General features: G+C 30.0%; 1 protein-coding gene across 1 annotated transcript; it reads right to left on the reverse strand.

Annotated features, from left to right (window-relative positions):
- Positions 1 to 12,813: 12,813 nt before the first annotated feature.
- LOC120079568 (myb-related protein 308-like) lies at positions 12,814 to 14,506 on the reverse strand. The gene is made up of 3 exons (XM_039033796.2): positions 14,286 to 14,506; positions 13,849 to 13,978; positions 12,814 to 13,641 (listed from the first exon to the last, which is right to left on the reverse strand). Exons 1-3 carry the CDS (start codon positions 14,416 to 14,418, stop codon positions 12,966 to 12,968), a joined length of 939 nt encoding a protein of 312 aa, XP_038889724.1. The 5' UTR covers positions 14,419 to 14,506; the 3' UTR covers positions 12,814 to 12,965.
- Positions 14,507 to 23,371: the final 8,865 nt, after the last annotated feature.

Below are 23,371 nucleotides of genomic sequence, written 5' to 3' on the forward strand. Positions count from 1 at the left end.
TAAGTGATTTAATGCAAATAGACTAATATAACTTATTCATAATGACTTCCACAACGCTTAATTTACTCGCCGCTAAGAAATTAACGGGCAAAAATTACACATCTTGGAAAAATATAATCAACACAATCCTAATCCTCAATGACCTTTGTTTTGTCCTAATGGAGGACTGTTCTTCCTAGGGGTGTACATAGTCCGGGTTAGGAGATTTTTGTGGACTAACCCAAAAATTCGGGTTGGCTAATAATGAACCCTATTAGTTCATTTTTTTAGGGTCAACCTAACCCAACCCAATCCAAAATTTTCGAGTTGGGCCGGGTTGGATCACCGGTTCTGTTACGATCGTTTACCAAATGGCAAATGCTATACGATCGCCTACCAATACTATACGATCGCCTACCTAAACTATACGATCGCCTACCAATGCTATACGATCGCCTACCAATGCTAAACGATCGCCTACCAAATGCTCAACGATCGCTTACTAAATCCTATACGATCACTGAGTAACAAAATGCTATACGATCACCTATCCAATACTATACGATCGCCTACCTAATGCTATATGATCGCTTACCAAATGCTACACGATCGCTGAGTAACAAAATGTTATACGATCGCTGTAAAATCCGAACCCTAATTACTTTAAGTAAGAGTAAGTAATGAGATGTCTCCTAATGAGTTAAATGAAGCCATGTTTTAGGAAGGTTAGAGGCTGGAAGCAAGAAGAAATAAGCTTTTGTGTAGCTAAGTGTAAAACCCGAATTCAAAGTTTCCTAAATAAGCATGTTTGGCTAAAGGAATATATATTAAATATCATATAAGTAGAAATCCATGTTATTTATAGGATTTGTTGAGAAAGGAAAAGAAAAACATGTTAAATAAGGAAACTCACTTGTTGGTTTGGCACGTGGCAGTTAATCCATGAATTTGGGAGGCGGTAAGAAGATTAAAAGGGAAAAGGAACTTCGAAAGCTTGGTTTTGGGCAATCTACATGAGAAAATTTAGTGAAAGTAGTGTCATTTGAAAGTTGAGAGAATCTAGTTTTCAAGGTTTTCTTGCCGGAGGAAGATGGCAAGAGAAAAAGAACAGAAAGTGATGAAATTACAGAAGAGATAGAATCTCGGGTTAATCAGAGCCTGAGGTAAAAATTGAAAGCTCTAGGCCAAACTATAAGGAAGGTTTGGTTGAAATTTTAAGGTAGAAAGTTAACTCAATTCTAAACATGTTTGTAGAAGGAAGTTTCTTCAAAAGAGGTCTGGATTTTGATTTATGAATTTTTAAAGTTGTAATAGAGAATCTGAGCATAAGTAGACAACTGCTTGGGAAGAATAAGCAAACAGCTCACCGTAGAGATTATAGCGAGATTTTGTGACGAGGATCTCGCTAATGAAGGAAATATCGCTAATTTTGTGAAGAGGATCTCGCTCTAGAAGGGAATCTCGCTAGAAATTGGGCTAATTATCGTTGGTGTCGCTGGTAAGGTGAGTATCGCTGGTGTCGCTGATAAGGTGAGTATCACTAGGATGAAGGTTTGCTAGGAAAAGCTTGATTTCACTCTAGAGGATCTCGCTGATTTCGCTCTAGAGGATCTCGCTGATCTTGCTCTAGGGGATCTTGCCAGTAAAGCTGTCATTGTTGATGAAAGTTCCTTTAATAAATGAACTATTTGAGGTATTTTACTAAGAATTCTCAGTAGTTTAACCGGGAATTATGTCCTTTCAAGCCAAGAAGAGCTAGGAGGAGCATATAACCCGTTAAGAGGCCAACGAGCTGTGAGTGACTATGTGATGACTTACTGTTCTAATGATTTAGAAACTGTGATTTCTTTGAAGTTATTTCTCATGTTAAGTGTCAAAATGAATTGCCGAGCAACATATTTGTGAAATTGTTTCTCATGCTAAGTAAAGCATGTTTTCCATGGAATTGACATGATTTAGATATGTTATATTGTCCAAATACTTTTAGTATGTTTAAGTAACTCCATTTTTATGATGAACCAGTATGATGGGTGAACTAGTATGATGAATTGAGCACTAAGTGTTCAACTAAAGATTTATGACTAGTTATATGACGGATACTGAAGGACAATGAGAAGATATCCTTTCAACTAAATGTTTATGACTAGGTATATGACGGATACTAAAGGACAATGAGAAGGTATCCTAAGGATACTGAAGGACAATGAGAAGGTATCCTAGTCAAGTACTTAAGGTATGACGGTACTCAGTTATAACCACGTGCACGTAGGTAATACGACGTCGAGGGATTGAGCAATAGGGTTCTCCCCGCCGAAGGTTGATAATGAGGGTTAGATCTAATAGTTCACTCTCAACTAATGATAAGGGCAGTCATTTCTTCTCCTAGGCTAGAAGGATAGTTTAGAATTACTAATGCTTATGAATGTTTATCAACGCATGATGTTACTAATGTAGTAGGTTTCCAAGTATGTTTTCCATATCTAACGCATGCTAATAGTTTCTACAAGCTAGTTCAACATGATTTAAGTCAACTTATGTTACAAAGTTTGAAGCATGCGTTAGGGTTAAAGCTAAGGTTGAATGAAGCTTGATGTACTATGTTTTAAATACCTAAGATTTTGAAAGTACATGCGTTGATATTCCTAAACATAATGAAAAGGAATATTAAAGGTGGAGAAGGTATCTTAAAGAGTTTTCTATGCTTTATTCAAGAACTTGATAGCTTAAGTGAGCCGGATACTGAAGGTAAGGAAGGTATCTGAAAAAATGTACCTAAGGTGTTGACGGTACATAGAAAACTCCACGTGTCGTAGGTAGTTCTGAATGAGAGGCCGAAGTATGGGTCTCCTAGGCTATATACCAGCAAAGGGAGACCGAAGTATGGGTCTCTTGGCCGATAATAGATGTTGGAAGCTAGAGCGATGTATGCTCGTTCTCAACTAAGGAATAATGATGTTTAATAGTGGTTTTAAAGGTTTTATGTACACGTTTGCTTGGTATACTTTAGTTTCAATATTATATTTTCAAGCTTTCGATTTTGAGCATGGGATTTATATTTTTATTAAGTCACTTACTGAGCTTTTAGCTCACGTTTTCAAATGTTTTCCTTTCCAGGTAGCGTCAGTTCCCAAAAGACTTTTTTGCTGTTGCTCTGCCACTCAAAGAAACAAGTGGAAGGAAGCATAATTGAAGACCTATGTTAGTTAGTACACATGTGTATGTCTAGTGACTAGTATTCTCGATGGGGCTCACTAGGTTGTAATATCCATGTATGCGCAATGTTACAAAACCCTGTAATGTAAATGTATTAAGTTCTGAGTTAATTTGTATGTATTCAAGGTTTGAGCGATATTTAACAGGTAAGATAGCCAGTAAGTGCCATCAAAAGGGTTGGTAATTGCTGCCGTCACCATTCCGTCCACGTTAGAAGGGTAATCTGGTGCGGGGTATGAAAATCGCCTACTCAATGTTATACGATCACCTACTAAATGCTATATAATCGCTTACCAAATGTTACACGATCGCTGAGCTCGGCTACACGATTGCTTAGCTCTGTTACATAATCGCTGAGTAACAAAATGTTATACGATCACCTATCCAATTGTTATACGATCGCATACCCAATGCTATACGATCGCTTACTAAATGCTACACGATCGCTTACCAAATGCTACACGATCTCTTACCAAATGCTACATGATCACTGAGTAACAAAATGCTATATGATCGCTTACCCAATGCTATACGATCGCCTACCAAATGCTATACGATCGCTTACCAAATGTTACACGATCGCTAAGCTCGGCTACACGATCGCTTAGCTCGACTACATGATCGCTTAGCTCTGCTACACGATCGCTGAGTAACAAATGGCCCCTTAATCATTCTGTATTGAAGGATTTGATTTTTTGTGGATCAATAAACCTTAGTAATAAAGAACAAGTAATCTATGTGAAATTTTAGCATTGACATTAAAATACAACCACCATTAATTCAATATAAACTTCAAAAGAAACTTCCTCAAATAATACAATTCAAAATTTCAAGTTCAAAGTCTCTACTCAAACACACAAAGTTCAATAATAATCATCCCAAGTTTAATAAATAATAATAACTATTGGTTTATTACATAAAATTCCAAATCATTCAAAAGCACCATGAACATGAAGAATGACTTGAGTGAGTTTTCTTCTTCATCTTTGATTCTTTGGTCTCTTCACTTCTTAATTCTTGAAAAAAATTACAAATACATTAAACCAAGATGTTCATTTATAAGTAATAATAATATTTGATCTTATGGTAGTAAAACTTACCACTAAAATCATCATTATGCTCCAAATTCAATTCCTTATTTCAAAACAACAGAGGAGGATGGACTCTCTACAAAATAAATCATGCAAAATTAAATACATTAATTATTTGAGCATTAAACAGGTTAGATATGTACAATAAAAAATTCATTTAACTACCTACTCAATATTTTCCAAAGTATCTAACTCTTCAAGTTGTGGATGGAGATCTAGTAATACTGAGCGCAGATTCAGAAGCGACTGTAGATATTGGAACTGCCAAAATATCTCGAACAATTTTTGATAAAATGGGATATTTGTAGCCATTCACCTTCCACCAATACAATATCTCAAAATCATCTTTATCTTCTATAACCTTGTCAAATAAATAAGAAGACAAATCATTCTCCATTTCCAAAGTACTATCTTCTTCTCTCAGCCTCTTAAAAGTTATCCACGAATCATCTATATTTTCGTCCACCCCATGATTATCTTCATTATATTGACAGTTTTTTATTGTTGAGAATCATTGGTACTATGACTACTTCGAAGTGAAGTGTTATGTGATTTGTAAAAGTCATATAGACGATACAAATATAATTTCACTCTCAATCATATCCTTAACCACATCACTGTCATAAACATTGGAAAGACAATAATTCAAATAGTTTAACTTGTATCGAGGATCAATCACCATAGCCACAAATATCAATTTATTCATTTTTTCAAGTGAACCCCAATACTTATCAAACTTGGTCTTCATATTCATAGTCATCATACTTAGAACATAGTTGGTATTGTTGCTCCATTTGTTTAAAGAAAATTGAATTTTATTAATTTCCTTATAACCAACATTAGAAGTCACATATGAAGATCCACTTATCTTTGTGGTGGTATCATAAAACCTCTTTAAAAACTTAATAAACACACCTACAGTCAACCAATCAAATGTACTTGGGGGCCTCAATCTTTTATTTCCACGGTCATCTTCCTCGAAGTAATCAACAAAATCTGAGTCTTCTTTCTCCTCCTCTAAAGTTCTAAAAGCTTTCTCAAATTTAATTGCATGTTCAAGCATTAAATAAGTAGAATTCTACCTAGTTGCCACATCTAAACAAACAAGAGCCTTACACTGAATTTTTTCTTGTTTCACGCAAGCTTTAAATTTTTTTCATTCTCCTAGCAACGATCGAACATATCTCACAGCATTACGAACACTAGCAATAAAATCATGCATATCTCTTAGTGCATCATTCACAATAAGATTAATAATGTGGGCACAATACCTCATGTGTAATAGTTCTCTATCTAAAACAATCGATTTCCAACTTTTAAGTCTTCTCTTAACATAAGAAATAGCCACATCATTAGAACTTGCATTATCAACGGTGATGGAAAAAAAAATTTCAATCCCCCATTCCAACAAACTCTCAATCATCTTTCCAATAGTCTCCCCCTTATGATTAGCAACTTGATAAAAACTCAAAATCTTCTCATGCAAAACCCATTCAGAATCAATAAAATATGCAGTGATGACCATGTAGTTCACATTTTGTAGTGAAGTCCATGTGTCAGTGGTAAGACAAACTCTTTTAGAGCTTTTAACTAGAAATGATTTTAACTTTTTTTTCTCCTCAAGATAAAGTTGATATTCATCTCTAACGATTGTGACTCTCGATAAAACATCAAACTTAGGACACAAAATACTACAAAAGTGTCTAAAACCCTCTGTCTCAACAAACTTGAACGATAAATCATTCATAATTATTATCTTAGTGCATGCTAGTCTACACGCTCGTTGGCTAAACAATGTCGTCACAAAGTTACTAGCATTGACTCCTTTTCCATCATTTGAAGGTACGAGAGTTAGGGTGGTTTGTCCTTTTTCTTCTTCTTTATATAGGTACTTTTTACATTGATTTCTTAAGTGTTTCCATAAAGTACTAGTTCCACAAGTATTACTATCACATGCGTAATCTTTACCACAATAGTTACACTTGTACCTAGCTCCATCATTACTATTAGTACTTGCTTCCATTTTTGTGAAATGATCCCACACAGACGAGGTTGGTTTATTAGGTCTCTTTCGATTGGACTTGGGAGGTAGATGTGGTATATTTTTAGGAGTTTGGCTAACATTAGGAGGGGGAAGAGGAAGAGGATGAGGCATTTCATTATTACCAGTTCCACTTGCATTACCACTACTGCTGTCCATCTATTAAATAAATGAAACTAGTAAACAACTAATTAACCTACCTATACAATTAAAACAAACAAACAAACAAACAACACTAGCTTCTCAATTAACTCATAACAATAAACAAATAACTCATGTATAAAGATTAATCATTAATCAGTATATGAACACACTACACAATAAAAATTAAATTAGTTTACTCACGGGGAAGTTTGAAAATGGTGATTCAGCAGTGTCTGATTCCATGTCCGTTGTGACGACTTTAAAGAATCTATCTAACTGTTCTCAAGACACTGCAAGATTAAAAAATTAATGTATTAATCTATCAAAGTTAAACGGATGGCGTAAAGCTTGTAATTAAGGCTATATAACATTTTGCATACATAAGTATCTGATTTGAAATGTCAACAAAAGGAGTATTTTCAAATGACAACAAAATGATATTTGAACAAAATGCATACAAAATAACAAAATGTAACAAATGTTATGAATCTACTTGCTTTATTGAAGAAAATACCCCTAATGATGTTGATGAGTCCTTCATGAAGCTTGGAGTTGGATCAGTAGGCGAGAGGAAACCGGATCTGATCTGACGAGGCAGAGACGTGAGGCGTGGGAGTCGAGCTACACGATTGTATAGCTAGCTACACAATAAAGACTTCGTAGGGTTACCTTATCGTATCGTAGGCCAAGGGTTGAACGATAGCGTAGGCGGCGACTGGCATACACGATAGTGTAAGCGTACTGCTACACGATCGTCGACTGCCGATGGCGATGTCGAGGGGAGCGATGATGGAAGTGGATGTGTGGTCGTGCGGTGCGGTCGTTTCGTTCTTTCAAGTTTCAACTTTCGTTTCAAAGTGCGGAAAGTGGCAAGTGGCGAGGGTTTTTTTTTATATACGTATTACGTTTAACGTTTTATTTCATTATATATATATATATATATATATATATATAATTAGGTCGAGTCGGGCCGAATCAACCATGAAATGGGATAACCCGAGACCCGATCCAAATTTAATATTTTTAAAAGTTTTTAACCCAATCCAACCCAAAATAAAATCTAACCCAACCCAACCCTTTACAGTTTGGGTTGGGTAGTCCGGGTTGGTCGGGTTACCGGGTTTTTTGAACACCCCTAGTTCTCCCATTTCAACTTTAAATGCTCGAAATGTTCAAGAAGCATACGAGGGATGGACATGAGCAAACGAGAAGGTTTAAGCATATATCTTGGCAAGTATTTCTGAAGTCTTAGCCAAGAAGCATGAGCTTATACTCATGACCGGTGAGATTATGGGAATGTTCAGATAACCGTCTGCACAGCTCAGGCACGATGCTCTCAAACACATCTTCAATGCCCATATGCAAGTAGAGGCATTTATTCGAGAATATGTTCTCAACATAATGGTCCACTTTAACATGGCGGAGATGAATGGGTCTATCATCGATGAAGCTAGTTAGGTTAACTTCATTCTGGAATCTTTATCTGAAAGTTTCCTACAGTTCCATAGCAATGCTGTTATGAACAGGATTAACTATAACTTGACCACCTTGCTCAACCAGCTACAGACCTTCCAATCCTTGATGAAAACCAAGGAACAAAAGAGTAAAACAAATGTTGTCTCATCCTCTAAGAAGTTCCATAGTGATTCGACCTCTGTGACAAAGTCTGTGCCTTCTTCTTCCAGCACCAAAAAGTGGAAGAAGAAGAAAGGTGGAAAAAGGAAAGCTAACCCACCAGCTGTTTCCTAAAAGGGCAAGAAAGCCAAGGTTGCAAAGGGAATATGTTTCCATTGCAACCAAGAGAGACATTGGAAGAGAAACTATCCCAAATACTTGGCGAAAAAGAAGAAGGCCAAACAAGATAAATATGATTTACTTATTTTGGAAACCTTATTTGTAGAGAATGATGATTGAGGGAATTAATTATATATGATAAAATTAATTCAATTTAATTTAAATTATATATGATATAATTATTATAATGTATTTGATACATTATAATATATAAAGTATATTTGAGAGGAAATAAATATTTGAATATAATTCAAATATTAATTATATGAATTGGATTTATATGATTAAATTTAATATAAATGATTTATATTAAAAACCATTGATAAGAGAGTGCTGAAACTATAGGTTATATTGTATTTGATACAATATAGAAACCATAAGTTATATGTTATATTTGATAGAACATACAATTTAATATATATGTATATATAAAGGTAGTTATTATATATATATATATATATATATATATATATATATATATATATGATTTATTAAAAATAAATTAATTATATTTTTTTAAAATCAATTTTAAGAGGGAGTTGTCCCCCTCCCCCCACCCCCCACCCCCCACGTGGGAACTGGGGAGATGACAATGTGATCTTCTTCTTCCTCCTTCATCCATGGGATACAAAGAAGAGTTCGGTTGAGAAAATTGATTTTACAGAAAGGTTCTGAGCTCCTTTCTACTAAAAATTCATTCCCTCACCAAAATAGCTAGAACTAGAGATGTCCAATTTCCCCACGGAAATGGGGCCCCGCCCGAACGGGGCGGAGAATAGGAAAAAAAATTTCCATGAGCTAAACAGGGACAAGTTCCCTGTCCCCGCCCCGATTAGCTTCTACATATTTATTTAGTATAGTTATCTAATGTTATGTTATTATTATTATTATATAAATATTACATTTAAATTTTAAATTTGATTATTTATTGCAAAAGATAATGAATATGTTTAAATTGAATATTTAAATTTAGATTATATATGTAAATAATTTGATTTATATTTATTTCTCTCCTAAAATAAATTTATTAGCTTTTTTAGGCTAAAATTTGAGTAATTTATCTTTAAATTCAAATTGTCATGTAAAACTAACCATAATAACGAATTTAGTGATAAAGTTAATTATTTAATTACAATTTGCTCATATTAGTGATTTAAATTAATTGACTTTTACAAAAAAAAAAAAAAAAAAAAGATTACGGGAAAAAATTCTCCACGGAAAACTCAATCCCCACGGATTTCCCACGGGGAATCCCCGCCTTGATCTCTGTAGGAAATTTCATGAGACGAGGAATGACAGAGTGGGGATGGGGATGGGGAATGACATCCTCGGTCTTGCCCCGCCCCGTGGACATCTCTAGCCAGAACCCACAAACTCTAGAGTTCCCATCCTAGAGAATACAAAGGTTTCTGACTGGTGGTGCCCAATTGGTGTTCGTGACCATTCTTGGAGAGGATTTACATGAAGAACTATTCTTCTAATGTAAGGGTACTGAATCCATTTTATCCCTTTTTTTTTTTGTGTGTGTGTGTGGAGGGGGGTAATTAGGGGTATGTGAAAATTGAGAAATTGGGACGATTCGCTTCTTCAATTATGCGCTTGGAAGGTTGTACATTGAAACTTTTCTTCAAAAGAACGATTGGAACACCCTAATGGACGATCTCACTCTCGGATTGTGGATTTTTCTTTTAAAATTTCTCAATATCAAAGGAGTAGCTTGATAAACGAAAGATGGAGAGCTTTTTAATCTATTTTGTGATTATCTTGGGGTAGTGGAGAATGCTTGGTTATTCCTTTAAGGTTAGAAGTTATTGATGCGAACAAGAACTTTTGTTTTTGGGAAGATGAATCGGCTGTTGGGGTTCCAAAAATTTAAAATGACACGTGTTACCCATTAAAGGTATGTTGATAAATTTAGATGGTTTTAGTTCAAGTGTATTTAAGAATTTTTCTTAATGAGGTAGTAACATCTTATTTGTATAGAGGGGGTAATTTGGCTTTCTATGAATTCATAATTTTTTTTTAATTTGTTTTTCCATTTTTACGAAAGGAAAGATGTTTTGTTGTTCTTCAAATAAAAAGTTAAAATCTATTATTCCTTTTATCAACCATTTCTTAAATATAAACGGTCAAAATGGAACTTTTTTCCGATGGTTTAATTAAACTAATTGTAAGAAAACTTTAGGCTCTTTTTATAATTATAATTTTAGATTAATAGAGATACCAATAAAATGTTGATATCGAGTGATGTTTTTTTTTTAAAAAAGAGTACATATAAAAAAAATTAAAATACATTTAAATTAACAAATAAGTATTTCACCCTGTTAAATAAGTTAATTTTAATTTCTCATTATTAATATTATATATCCACATAAGTAATATTTTAGTTATATCTCATTGATTTTTCTAAAGTATAATTGGAAATATCTATTCATAGTGATGTCAACAGATTTAAAACCCTCCTTTCAACCTGTCCATTATTTGAATTTTTAAAAATTAATTATTTGGGTTCAGGCTGTTTTTAAAATGAACATTCTAACATTTGATATTTTTCGACAAGAAGTATATAATTTTTAACTCCTCAATAACCAAGTGAGATATGCTTGTGTTAATCTCACATCAACATATCAATACACAATATTTTAGTCTACATTTTTCATTTATCAGAACACTAAAGATGAATGAATCAAGATTAAAATAGTTTGATTTTTAAAAGTTAAAAAGGAATAAAATAAACATATTTCAAAAGTCAAAAACAAAATTTTTTTAAAAAATCATAGAATATTTTGGCCCAACATTTCATTTTTTGTTCCTAGTTTTTAAAATTAAACTTATTTATTCCTCATTTTTTACAATGACTTATATTTTTATCAAGTATATTAGTTGAATTCTTCGTCAAATTTTAAAAACAAAAACAAGTTTTTAAAAGCTACTTTTTATTTTTAAATTTTGGTAGGAATTTGTACGGATGCTCCTATTTAGGGGTCCACTTGAAATTTTGCCTTATTTTAAAAAAATGCTCGAAATTTAACCTTCTGTTTACGGTAGCTGCGTGCGAAGCTACCGTTTTAACTCAAAAATGCGAGCGGGGCCAGACACAAATCGGATTTTTCGCTCTTTTCTCTCGTTCTTTTATCTCATTTTCCCTAGTTTATGTTGCTCTCCTTCATTTTTTCTTTGATTTTTTTCCTTCTTTTAAATTCTTCCTCTTGCTTGTTCCTCTCATTTCTTCCTCGTCAATTTTGTAGTTTTTTCTTCATTTGAATTCTCACTCTCGTGTCTTCCTCTCGTTTCTTGGTTTCCGTCTCACTTCTTCCTCTCGTTCTGATTCATGCTCCAACTTACATCTTTGATTCGAGAAGAAGAAGATGACGTCAACATAAACTGAAGAAATTAGCAAAAAAAAGAGGGCAACAGAAGAAAAGAGAGTGGAAAGGAAATCTTGTTGGAAAAATAGAAAAAACAAAAAAGAAAAAGAAAAGAATGACATAAACAAAAATCATCAGAAAAAAAAGGAAAATCGTTGAAAAACAAAGCACATCATAAATAGAAGAAATCAATGTAAAAAAAAAAAAAGAACAAAAGAGAACAAAGGTAGAAAATGGGAAAAAAAAAAAAAAAGGAAAAAAAAATTGCAAAAGAGAGCATGGAGAAGGAAGAAGGAAGAAGAAGAAAGGTTTAAAATGGTAAATTCACAAGGTGGTGATATTAGCATAAGGCTAAAAAATGGAGTCAATTGAAAAGTGAGACCAAATTTCGAGATAGACCTTGATACCAAATTTTCAATTTTAACTTAGTTTTTAAATCATTGGTAAAAAGTAGTTAACTAAAAAAAGGGAATTTAGAAATAGATATTTATAGATATAATTTTGAAAAAAAAAATAAAAAAAAATCATATGATAGAGTGAAGATAAATGAATAAACATCAGTCACTAAAACCCAATAAAAAGTTGAAGGAAAAAGAGAATGATGTAGAAAATAATAATAATTACAGTTGAATTGTGTTTATATCCCAAATGATTTATAAAAGATGGAAGGGTGTGTGTGACCACATGAAAAAGTGAAAAAAGTCCCCATCTTCAGGAGACAGTGATGGACACCCATTTAAGAAATGCATGGTCCCTTTAATTATTTCCTCTCTTTTTTCTCTACACCAATACATGCATTAGGAAATCCTTTCACAACTTCATAACCAAAAACTAAACCCTTATGTTATCTCAATCACATACATATTGATTATGAAACTTCTATTTTTCATCACCAAATACTATATATAATCATTTTTTAAAAAAAATAAAATAAAATAAAATTCCAAATCTAAGCACAAATCAATGGGTAATTTACAACTTCAAATATAAAAGTGTAGATGATATCTGTATTATATTGTCAAACAATATTTACTCATAATAATAATAAATAGCAACAAATTTCATATCTTTAAGGATACTTTACACACTTCTAGAAGTGGTTCATGTTGACTATACTCTTCCATAATATAAATATCTTTAAAGCCTAACTAATTAAAGAGGTTGTTTGGGAAAGTGAAGAATATGTGATAATCAGAGAAAAATCTATTGTACATAAGTAAAAGACAACACATTTTCATTGGTACGAGACCATTCGGCTCCTAAGTGAAGCAAAGTCATGGAAAGCTAATTAAGTTTAGAATCCAAAATGAGATAATACCGTGATATATTGTAGAATTATGGGAATGTTTGTTGCCCTAACATTTCAGCTTGGAGAGTCGTGTGGCGGTGATTGAGTTGATGATGATGCCAATCGTTTCTCATTAGATCTGAGGCCGTTTGAAGAAACTGATCATCTGAATGCCACAAGAAGCCATTATTATTGTTGTTATGAACTACTACTTCAGAAGTAGAACTTACAATAGAAGGAGTACTGTTTTCAGAAGGAATTAGACTAATAGAAGGCCTCACATGAGCTACAACACATGAATTTGGAGATGGGAAAAAAAAATTTGAAATGGCCTCAAAAGGGGTGGCATTAATATTATTATTGTTTTGGACTATAGGGAAACTCATGTGATTCGATCTGTCATTCAGCTGGTGAAAATTTGAGAAACTACAAGAAGTAGTAGTAGTTGATATGTCGAAACTTCCAATGGATTTTTTTGTTGTTGTTGAATTTGTTGGAGCTACTTCTTCAACTGGAGAATTTTTTTCATGGCATTTTTTATCATCGGAAGTGATAATGTTGTCATTATTGTCACTATTGTTGATAATTTCTTGCTCTATGATAGGCTTGTGAGTGTTGGGGTCTATGCCTTTTTGCTTCAATTTCTTTTTAATGCACGAATTCCATAGATTCTTTATCTCATTGTCGGTTCTTCCAGGTAATTGAGCAGCAATTTGTGACCATCTGAGCAAATGATACATTGAGCGAAATTAGAAAATAAGAACAAGATCATAGAAGAAAAGAGGAGGATAATTATATAAGAAGTTCATGTTCAAATTTACTTCCTCTAATTTTCCATAAACTAAAAAGATTACTTCATATAAATTTTGAGGTACCTCTTAAACAAATGCATCTCATAATTGAGTAAAAAGTATTTGAATTAGAACAAACCTGTTGCCTAGAACTGAATGGAGTTCAATGATTAAATCTTCTTCTTGTTGTGAGAAGGGGCCTCTCTTCAAATCTGGCCTAAGGTAATTGATCCATCTCAATCTACAACTCTTTCCACATCTTTGTAATCCTATACATTCAATAGAATTTTTTGATAAAATTAAATCTTTATTTTTTCTCAAAAAATAATAATAATAATAATAAATAAATCCAAAATAATTCTTACGGCATCTATATCTTCTTTTGAGGTCGAAGATTAAAATCGAAATTTGTTAACTCTCTCATCTCTTAACTTTCTCGCTCTCTTGCCACCATGAACATATCTCAACCGTTAAAGACATAATTATCTTTTTTTTTCGAAATCGAAGATTTAAAGAGTTTAAAGAAGAAGAGAGAAATTAAATTAAGAAAAGAAAGGAAAATGGAAAAGAATTGACCTGCAAGTTTAGGGACAGAACTCCAACAGCCATGGCCATGAATGGTGATATAGTTGAGGAGCTTTTCATCTTCTTCAGGTGACCAAAGCCCTTTCCTTAGCTTCTGCTTGTAACAACAAGAGTGTCTTCCCATAAGGATTTCTCCAATTCCAAAACCACTTAATTTTTTTTTCTTTGTGGCAAAATTATAAAACAAAAAAAATGTTTTAGTAAATGAGGGGAAGTTATATATATATATATAGATAATTATATAATAAGAATAACATGGAGAAAAGTGGAGTAAATTGAGATATTTGGTAAGATAATTGAGATTTATTAATTTAGTTTAAAAAGAGAGTGGGGGGGAGAGAGAGAGGGAGACACATGTGGGAATCTAATTAATAAGTAGCTAAGTTCCAAATGGAGATGTCACACTCAAGTGAGAGATATACAAATTATAAGTTAGAGGTCAGAAAAATTTTAATTTTTTTAATATAAAATAAAATGATAATAATGTTGTTATAAATACCAAATGTATAATGTAGGAACTTCTTGGCTAGTATGAAAATACGTACGTACATTCATTGTCTAGTCTAGAGTAAAATTGATAATAATTAAATTATAAATTTCGCTATTTTCATAAGTGTAGTTCCTAATTTAAGGACTATTTATAAGAGTTATTTTTATCAAACTATATGAATTAAATTATATTTTTGTTCTATAAGGATTAAATATGCAATTTAAATAAGAGGTTTTTTTTTTTTTTTTCTTTTTTGAAATTTTATGGGTTATCATTAATTTCGGAATTGAGAATGGTAAAATTTATTAATCTCACATGGATTAAGGGCTCGTTTGGATTGACTTAAAAAAATATTTTTTAAAAATTTATTTTCATTTAAATAATTTTGTTTAAATAAAGAATTAAAATATATTTAAAAAACTATTTTAAGTGGTCGTTGAATACTCCAATTTTTTTAAATGATTTATTTTTTAAATTAAATACTTCAAAACATATTCCAAACACATCTTAAAAAGGAAAAAGCTGATCCATTTGAGATTGATGGGGGAGCATTCTTAATTAAAAAGTGAAGAGATGGATTTTGCATCAAATCAATTAATTTAGACAACCAACCATGTGTTATATTTAACAAAACAGAAATGTAATTTTATGTCAAAAATTAAACTTGTACTTTTTGCTTTGAGTTTTAATTAAGAAACAACCTATAATTTGTTTTTTTTTTTTTTTTTTTTTTTAAATTTTGAGTTCAGCAAAATTATCTCCCAAGTCCCAAAAGTAGGCATAAAATTATACTATTTGCATAACATTCTACCAATTTGCCCCCATTTCTTTTTAAATAAAATTGAAGAGGAGTGTTCAGTAATTTTTTTGAAGAGGTATTGTAATTAAAGTATGAGGTGGGAAAATTGAATCTCAAATCACGAGGTTGATAGTATGAACATTATGCCAATTGAACTACACTCTTGTTAACAAAAGATATAATAATTACAACATTGAAGGAAGTGAACATAAATAACTAGAATCAGAGTTATTTTGCAGAATCTTAAAAAGTCCTATACCAATGTATTTTGTTTGCCAAAGGCATTTTAATATTTAAATTAGTTTGAGTCTGATTATTAGAATTATGGTATAGAATTGAAGGAAGATTTTAATTTGCTTGGAGGATTTATTTAATTACCAAGACTTTCATGTGCTCGTGGTGCCTAGTAGAATCATTCCGTATGCATGCACGCTACAGTAGTTAGACAGACAGACAAGCGAGATGATTAGGTAGTTGTAGTGCGCGTAAAAAGAAATAACTTTTTATTACTCTACAATTTTTATCTTCAATTTGTACCAAAAGTGTTATATTATTAATAATATTTTCATTAATTGTGGATCTAAAATCAATTTAAATCTAAAACATTCTTACCTTTGTTCTTGATATTTTTGGAAAATTCAATTTTGAAGAAACAACCTCACAAAAAACTTATAGATTTCAACCTTTTTTCAGCAAGTGTTTGTCTCTTAAGGTATTGTTTTAACTATAGAGAGCAACCAAGGTGAGATGATTAGCACCGAGTAACTAAGATAGTGGTAATTTCACGATACAACTATCATCTGAATCAATTATTTGGTTTAACAGTCACCAAAGTTGTCCCATATAGTTGTACAAGTGGTTATAGAAAAATTGCTAAAATATAGGATAAGTCAATGTTATAGATCGATCTAGAGTACGATGATAATAGACTCTTAAAGAGGTCTTATTGAACATCGTGTCTTCCTACCTTATTTCTATTTATTTTTTGAAGTTAGGATATGACTTATCTCATCTGATTGGACTATACACTTGTTCGATTGGGTTGCAATCTGCCTAGACTAATTGAGTTTAAGGCTCACTAGATTAACTTTAAATTATATGGTTCCACTTGACAACTCGATTACATCAAATATATTCATATCTATATAGATATACGTATTATTATATAGTTCATTTCCTATTTATTAAAAACCTCCAATCCATTATATTTGCTTTCAAAACTTTTATCAATAAGGCCAAGGTATTGGCAAATTGGAAATGCTATACAACTTTTAATTGAAAAAAACAAAACCATTTTTTTATGTTTATACGCAAAAGACACCGACAAGGATGTAGGAGTAGCTGTCATTTATAATAATATAATGTATTTGATGGAAGCATGTAACTTTAATTATTCAAAGATTTTAAAATTTAGCAGCCAATTTTCTATGTTGACATATTAATACTTTTATTCCATTTTACTTCCATCATTCTCATTTAATAATTTCATTTTTGGAAGTATCTAATAACTTCATGAATTTAAATAAGGCATCTTTCAACTTTCAATTTATATACTTAATAGGTCATTACATATTCAAATATTTTTTAAAGTTAAGTGTATAAGATTAAATTTTGTGTTTAATAAAGGATGGTTACAAATATAATCGTCCAAAGTAGGATTTGAACTATGGACTTCGATAGTTTCTAACACACTCATATGTCAATTGACCTATGTTCGATTTGACTAAAATGTTGTTATACATTTAGTTATTATTACTAAAAAAAATGATATTCATTGTAATTATCTATCTAATAAATTATTAATTTTTCATTTTTCATGTCTAATAAATTTATGAATTTTAAAAACTGTTGAATAGGTCAATAACCTATTAAATACAAAATTAAAATTGTTAGAGAATTTATTAGATACAAAATTTGAAGGTATAGAAATAGAAATTTTATTAGACTTTTTTTTTTTTTTTTTTTAAACTCAAGTACTTATTTCATGGCAAAATTAAAAAATTCATGGACAACTTAAAGTTCAAGACCTATTAACAGAAAGTTTGAAAATTCCTGAATTAAACTTCTAATATTAATTTTAATTAAAAAGAATTGTTAGATGATATAATTAAATTTATCTTAACTCATCAGCTTAAGCTTTTTGGTCAATTAGTGATTTAAGATGGTATCAGAGCGAGTAGATCTTGTGTTCAAGTTTCCTTTCCAATTAATGTTCATTTCCATTTGTTTGGCTCTTATTCATATTTCAAGTTCACAAGTAAGAGAAGTGTTTGGTTATATAACAGTTTAGTCTTTTATATCTAATTCCATTTCGTAACCATTTCCTTTTTTGCTTTTGGTTCTTTAAAATTAAGCCCATTTTCTTCCAATATCTACAATGATTTGCATTTTTCTTTAAGTACAATGGTTGAATTCTTGGCATTTTTTTTTTAAAAAAAAACAAGTTTTTAAAAGCTATTATTTCTAATTTTCAAATTTTAATATGATTTTTTAAACTAGTGATAAAAAATAGATTGCAAAAGAAGACATTTAGAGGTGAAAGTAGTGTTTACAAGCTTAATTTTCAGAAACAAAAAACCAAGAACGAAAAGATTATCAAACAAACCTAAATCATTACAAACTACAATTTAAAAACTAAATTGTTACTTCTATAGACATTGAAATTTTTTACAATAATTTGCATCTTTGTGGATTCATAGCCAAATTCCAAAATAAAAATAAAAATTTAAAAGTTACTTTTTTTAGTTTTCAAAATTTGTCTTGATTTATAAAATAATTGATAAAAAATAGATAAAAAAATTTTAGAAGTAAAAATAGTATTTATAAACTTAATTTTCAAAAACAAAAAATAAAAAGTCAAATAGTCATCAGAATTTTAAAAGACAAAACGTTCTTTGTTTAAAAAAGAGACAATGTTAACGTTCTTTTAAATCAGCCACAACTTTCATTTTTAAAAAGGAAACAGAAAAAATATTTATTTTTAATCTTGAAAAAAAAAACAAAGAGAAAAATATTTTATCAGTAAATTCAAAATAAAAGGTCTATACAAGAGTAATTAATTAAATATCAATCACTAATCTTAGCTTTCAAAGCATGACATAAAACAAAAAAGAAAAGAATCTATTTTAAAAAAATTATCTACAAGACCTTCCATTGCATTAAATTATTCAATTACTTACTAATATCTAATATGATTTATGTGTCTTCTTTGTTAGGATGTTGCTCTTTTGAGCAAGCCATTTTTTGTTGACCTTGAACATTAAATTAATTTGGGATTAAATCATTATTTTTACCTTTTAATCTTAATTTATTTTCCATAGCTTTAAAAGTGTGTTATTATAGTTCTTATAATTTGGTTAATTCTTCCAAACATCTTTGTTATCCTTGAATGTTAATTAGCAAATCTAGGACGATTCATTTAATAAATTTCTACCATGTAATATTCTTTTAAAAAGGATAAGAGATAAGAGAAAAGGATTTTCGAGATTAGAAATTTTTAAAATGTATAAAATGTTTACTTTCTTTTACAAATAACATGTTTTCAACGAACCACTTAGTTTTTTTTGTTGTAGTTTGATAACCATCTGAATTTCGTTTGATAATAGCTTTATTTTTAATTGCCTATATTTGAAATTTATGCTTGTTTTTTTTTATTTTTTAATTATAATTTTTACCTTTTTTTTTTTTTTTTTTAAGAATACTTAAAACTCCTAATAAAAATCTATATTAAAAAATTGAAAACTACTTTTTTGTTAGTTTCCAAAAGTTGATTTTTGAAAAATATTACAAAAATCATGAAATGATTCCATCACATGAAGATTAAAAGCATGAAAGCTTAGAAATAAATTAGTATATATATAAGTGAATATTAATTTTTGATAGTATAAATTATATATATATATATATTCTTATAAATAGAAAAATTCTAAAGTATTTACACTTTATAGCAAAAAATTTCAAAAGTATTAATATTTTTGAAATTTTTTGCTATAAAGTGTAAATATTTTTAAATATTTTTTATATTTAAAAAGACCCCTATATATATAATTATTTTGAGGATGTTTGTTTGTTTGTTTTTTCAAACTTTGTTTTAGTTAAGTTACATTGTTCACATTTAAACTTAGTTTTAATTTACTATGTTTTGATTAACATGTTATGATGTTGGTCAATCTTTATCTCACAAAACATTGTTATGTTACAAGCCATTACTAACTAAATGGGACATGTCATTTCCTACTTATCAATTAGCAATCGTCTCTTATAAATAATAATAATAATAAATCAAATAAAATAAAATAATGAAACTTAAGCTATTGTTTCCTATTTGATCACGGGTAACTATCACATTGTTTAAAGCAAGCTAGTACAAATAATAATAATAATAATAATAAATAAAATTACATTTTAGTCTTTGAGTTTTATATACTAAATTTGTTTGATTTCTAAAGTTTTAAAATGTTCCATTTCAACCTCTGAATTTTTAGAAATATATTTAAAAGGTCTTTAGAGTATTTTTTTTCATTATTTTAAATGATGACATAGCATTTGATATTCGAGTAAGGTGGCTTGTGAAAATTTAGAAGTTTAATGAATTTAAATTATAAGTTTCACACAATATTAGCAAATCGGAAGAGATGATGCACTTATGAAAATTTAGCATTTAAATTAATACAATTATTAGTCTAAAGTTTTAATGATATAACTCTCAAAGTTTAAGGATATAAATTGATATTTACCCTAAATATTTTTGAATTAAATTTTTTTCAATTGGAGAAATTAAAAGCAAAAAGAAGAATGAGAGAAGAGAAGAAGAGGAGGAAAGGATGAATGAGAATGAGAAGAGAGGAAGATATATTATTTTTTTTAAAAAAAATAAAATTAATGTTATGTCATCATTTAAAATATGAAAAAAAAACATTAGGAATCTTTTTAAATTTTTTTTTAATGAAAATTCGGAGATTAAAATAGTACATGTTGAAACCTGATAACCTAACACACTTATTATATTAAGAATTTTGAAAATAAAATGTAATTTTTTTTCAAAAAAAAAAAAAAGATAATTTTTTAGACGTGTGAAAGAAATATTTCAAATTCATATAGAATTGACATACCAAATGAAAGATAATCCAAGAAAGCTGCTACTTTAATGATTGATATATATGTATGTATAGTACCTACTTATGGAAAAAGTTTTCTTGGTATATATTCTTTCATTGTTGGGGTCTTGTGCATCGGTAATCCTTATTCATCCATTTTTAAAGTAAAGGAAGGACATATAAAATTGCATTTGAACCAAGTACAATATAGGTCATATCTCAATTATTTGCTAGAGAACCAACTAAAAAAATAAATAAATTTGATAAATAAGTAATAAATAATAGTAAAAGTAAAAGTTTTTTTCCATTTCAAAAGAATTAAAGACCAGTATAAGAGCCCAGTGAAATTTTACTTATTTATTTTGTTTATCTTTGTTCTACCTTATTTATTTCTAGCATATCATGTTAGATAATCACCAGTCTTTAATAACGTTATTGACATTACGTGTTTATATATTAAATTTAAAGTAAAAAATCTAGAGATATTTACTTAAAACCGTTTTAAAATTTAAAAATGGAACAGATACATGTATCAAAGTCGGGAGATAATGAAATTTGTTGATTTAACATGTTAATTAATATGAAGTTAGGGCATAGACAAAAGGGATGAGGTGAGTGAGTGGTGGGTTAGCTAGGCTAGCTAGTACTTAAAGAGAATAGAAAAAATTGTGGGGAACATTTACACATTTTCTTGCTTTTTGCCTTAGGACTTGACTAGTTGGGTTTTGCTAAAGGGATGTCCTTTGATTTGACCTTAATATATCAAATCCAAAATGGGCCATTAACAAAATAGTTGGGAACATAAGCACATGCATTTCTCCTAACTTCTCCATAAATCACTACCAAATTATCTTGTCAATGAATGTATATCATTGTACCTTACCCAATCAAAGAGGATCTTTAATTGGTACATTACAAATTTTATTAATCTTTAAAATGATTACATTTGTACTAACTTCAATGTCTTAAATTTTTAATATTTTTAATAGTAGAATACACAAGCTTTGAGTTATCCAAATAATTTGGTTGATTGTTTTTTTATCCCTTTTATTTTGAATCAAAATTAATATCTAATAACAAGGTTGTGTTCATGTAATTGTGAATTTCATTTCGATATCTTAATTCTCAATTTTTTTTTTAATGTGCTAAATGGTCACATCTAGCTTTATTTGTAGATACTCCTCTTCTTTTTTTTTTTCTTATGATATGTAATTTCGTATTTTTTTTATATACTTGAAAAATTAAGAAGATAATTATTTTGTGTTAAGGTATCTTTATTTTTTTTAAATACAAAGGGGAGAATGGAGATTTGAATGTTGAACCTTGAAGAAGATAATATATGTCAATTTTATTGAACTATACTCGCTTTAACTCGTATATTGATGTGTTAGTGATCAAAAGATATGTGGTTCTTCTCCAACCCCTATTGAACACGATGTTACTACATTATGCACATATTTGAAACCACCTTACTCAAATATTAAATAAGTATTGACTTAATCAATAATAATAATAATAATAACAACAATAATGTCTATACTAATAATAATCATTATAACTATTGACAAGACTATACAGAAAACTAAAAATAATTAGAGGCATGTTTGGATTAATTTGAAAGAAAAATGTTTTTCAAAAAGTCATTTTCATTTTGACACTTTTGGTCAAAACTCTTTAAAATAAGAATATTCATATATTTGGAAATTCTTTCTCAAAAATGTTTTTATATATAAGTTTGTTTGGTTTGTTATATACCAAAAGTGTTATTATTACTGTCAACTTACTACAAAGACAATTATAAAATGTTATAAACTAATAATTAAAATAAATGGTTGTCGAAATTGGTGGAGGTGGTCACTGGAGGTGCCCACCAAAGTTCGCCGATGATGATGGTCAGATGTGGTCTAGATGACAGTGGTGGTGGTAATCGCCAGAGTTGACCAACAGAGGTGATAGCCACAAAAACATAATGGAAGCGAGGTAGATGACTTTTAGGACATTTTGGTAATTTTATGAACCATATAAATTAAGAAGAGATTAACTATCAAAGTCATTTTTCTAAAAGTTGACTCCAAGTGTTTATCCTAAACTAACTTATTTTTTAAACTCAATTTTTAAAATCTATTTCGAGTGGTTGTCAAATACTTGATTTTTTTTTCAAAATGACTTATTTTTTAAATTAAATACTTGAAAAGTTATTCGAAACACACTCCAAGACTAAAATAGCAATTTTGATAATTCATAGACTAACATGAACCAAATTTATAATATTATATGGATTTAAAAGGATAAGAGAAGCTATATATACATTGCAAAACATTGTATAAGCAAAATAACCCAAATAAAAATAAAAATAAAAATAATAATAAAAAAATCCTACAAAAGGGGTTTATCAAATCATGGTGAAAAGGCTCTAACTGGCCTAAATTATGGAAAGTTATGTCTAGTTGAAAAAATTGAAAGTGTTATTATATTCATTCTTGCTTTTGGCTTTGCAATTGCTTTTTGTAGTAGTGGGACTCCCAAAAGATATTCAACTTTATTTGCCTTTCCACATCAATTACTCTATTTTGGGGAAGATTTTATGTTAATTGCTTAAGGTAGTCCCCAAATGAAACAATTTGAAATTCCATTTCCTAATGGCCTCAAAGTTTCAAAACTATATTCACCATATTTTCCCCTTCCATCCCAA

Source organism: Benincasa hispida, chromosome 6, assembly GCF_027475165.1.
Source record: "Benincasa hispida cultivar pf3 chromosome 6, pf3_genome.v1.1, whole genome shotgun sequence".
In the NCBI taxonomy this organism is placed as follows: Eukaryota; Viridiplantae; Streptophyta; class Magnoliopsida; order Cucurbitales; family Cucurbitaceae; genus Benincasa; species Benincasa hispida.

What these genes read in the sequence shown, in the direction of transcription:
- LOC120079568 (XM_039033796.2), bottom strand. Translation starts at nt 14,418, where the DNA reads ATGGGAAGACACTCTTGTTGTTACAAGCAGAAGCTAAGGAAAGGGCTT. An exon ending in TTCTGTCCCTAAACTTGCAG is followed by an intron (nt 13,979 to 14,285) that starts GTCAATTCTTTT and finishes TTGAATGTATAG; the next exon opens with GATTACAAAGATGTGGAAAG. An exon ending in CATTCAGTTCTAGGCAACAG is followed by an intron (nt 13,642 to 13,848) that starts GTTTGTTCTAAT and finishes TCATTTGCTCAG; the next exon opens with ATGGTCACAAATTGCTGCTC.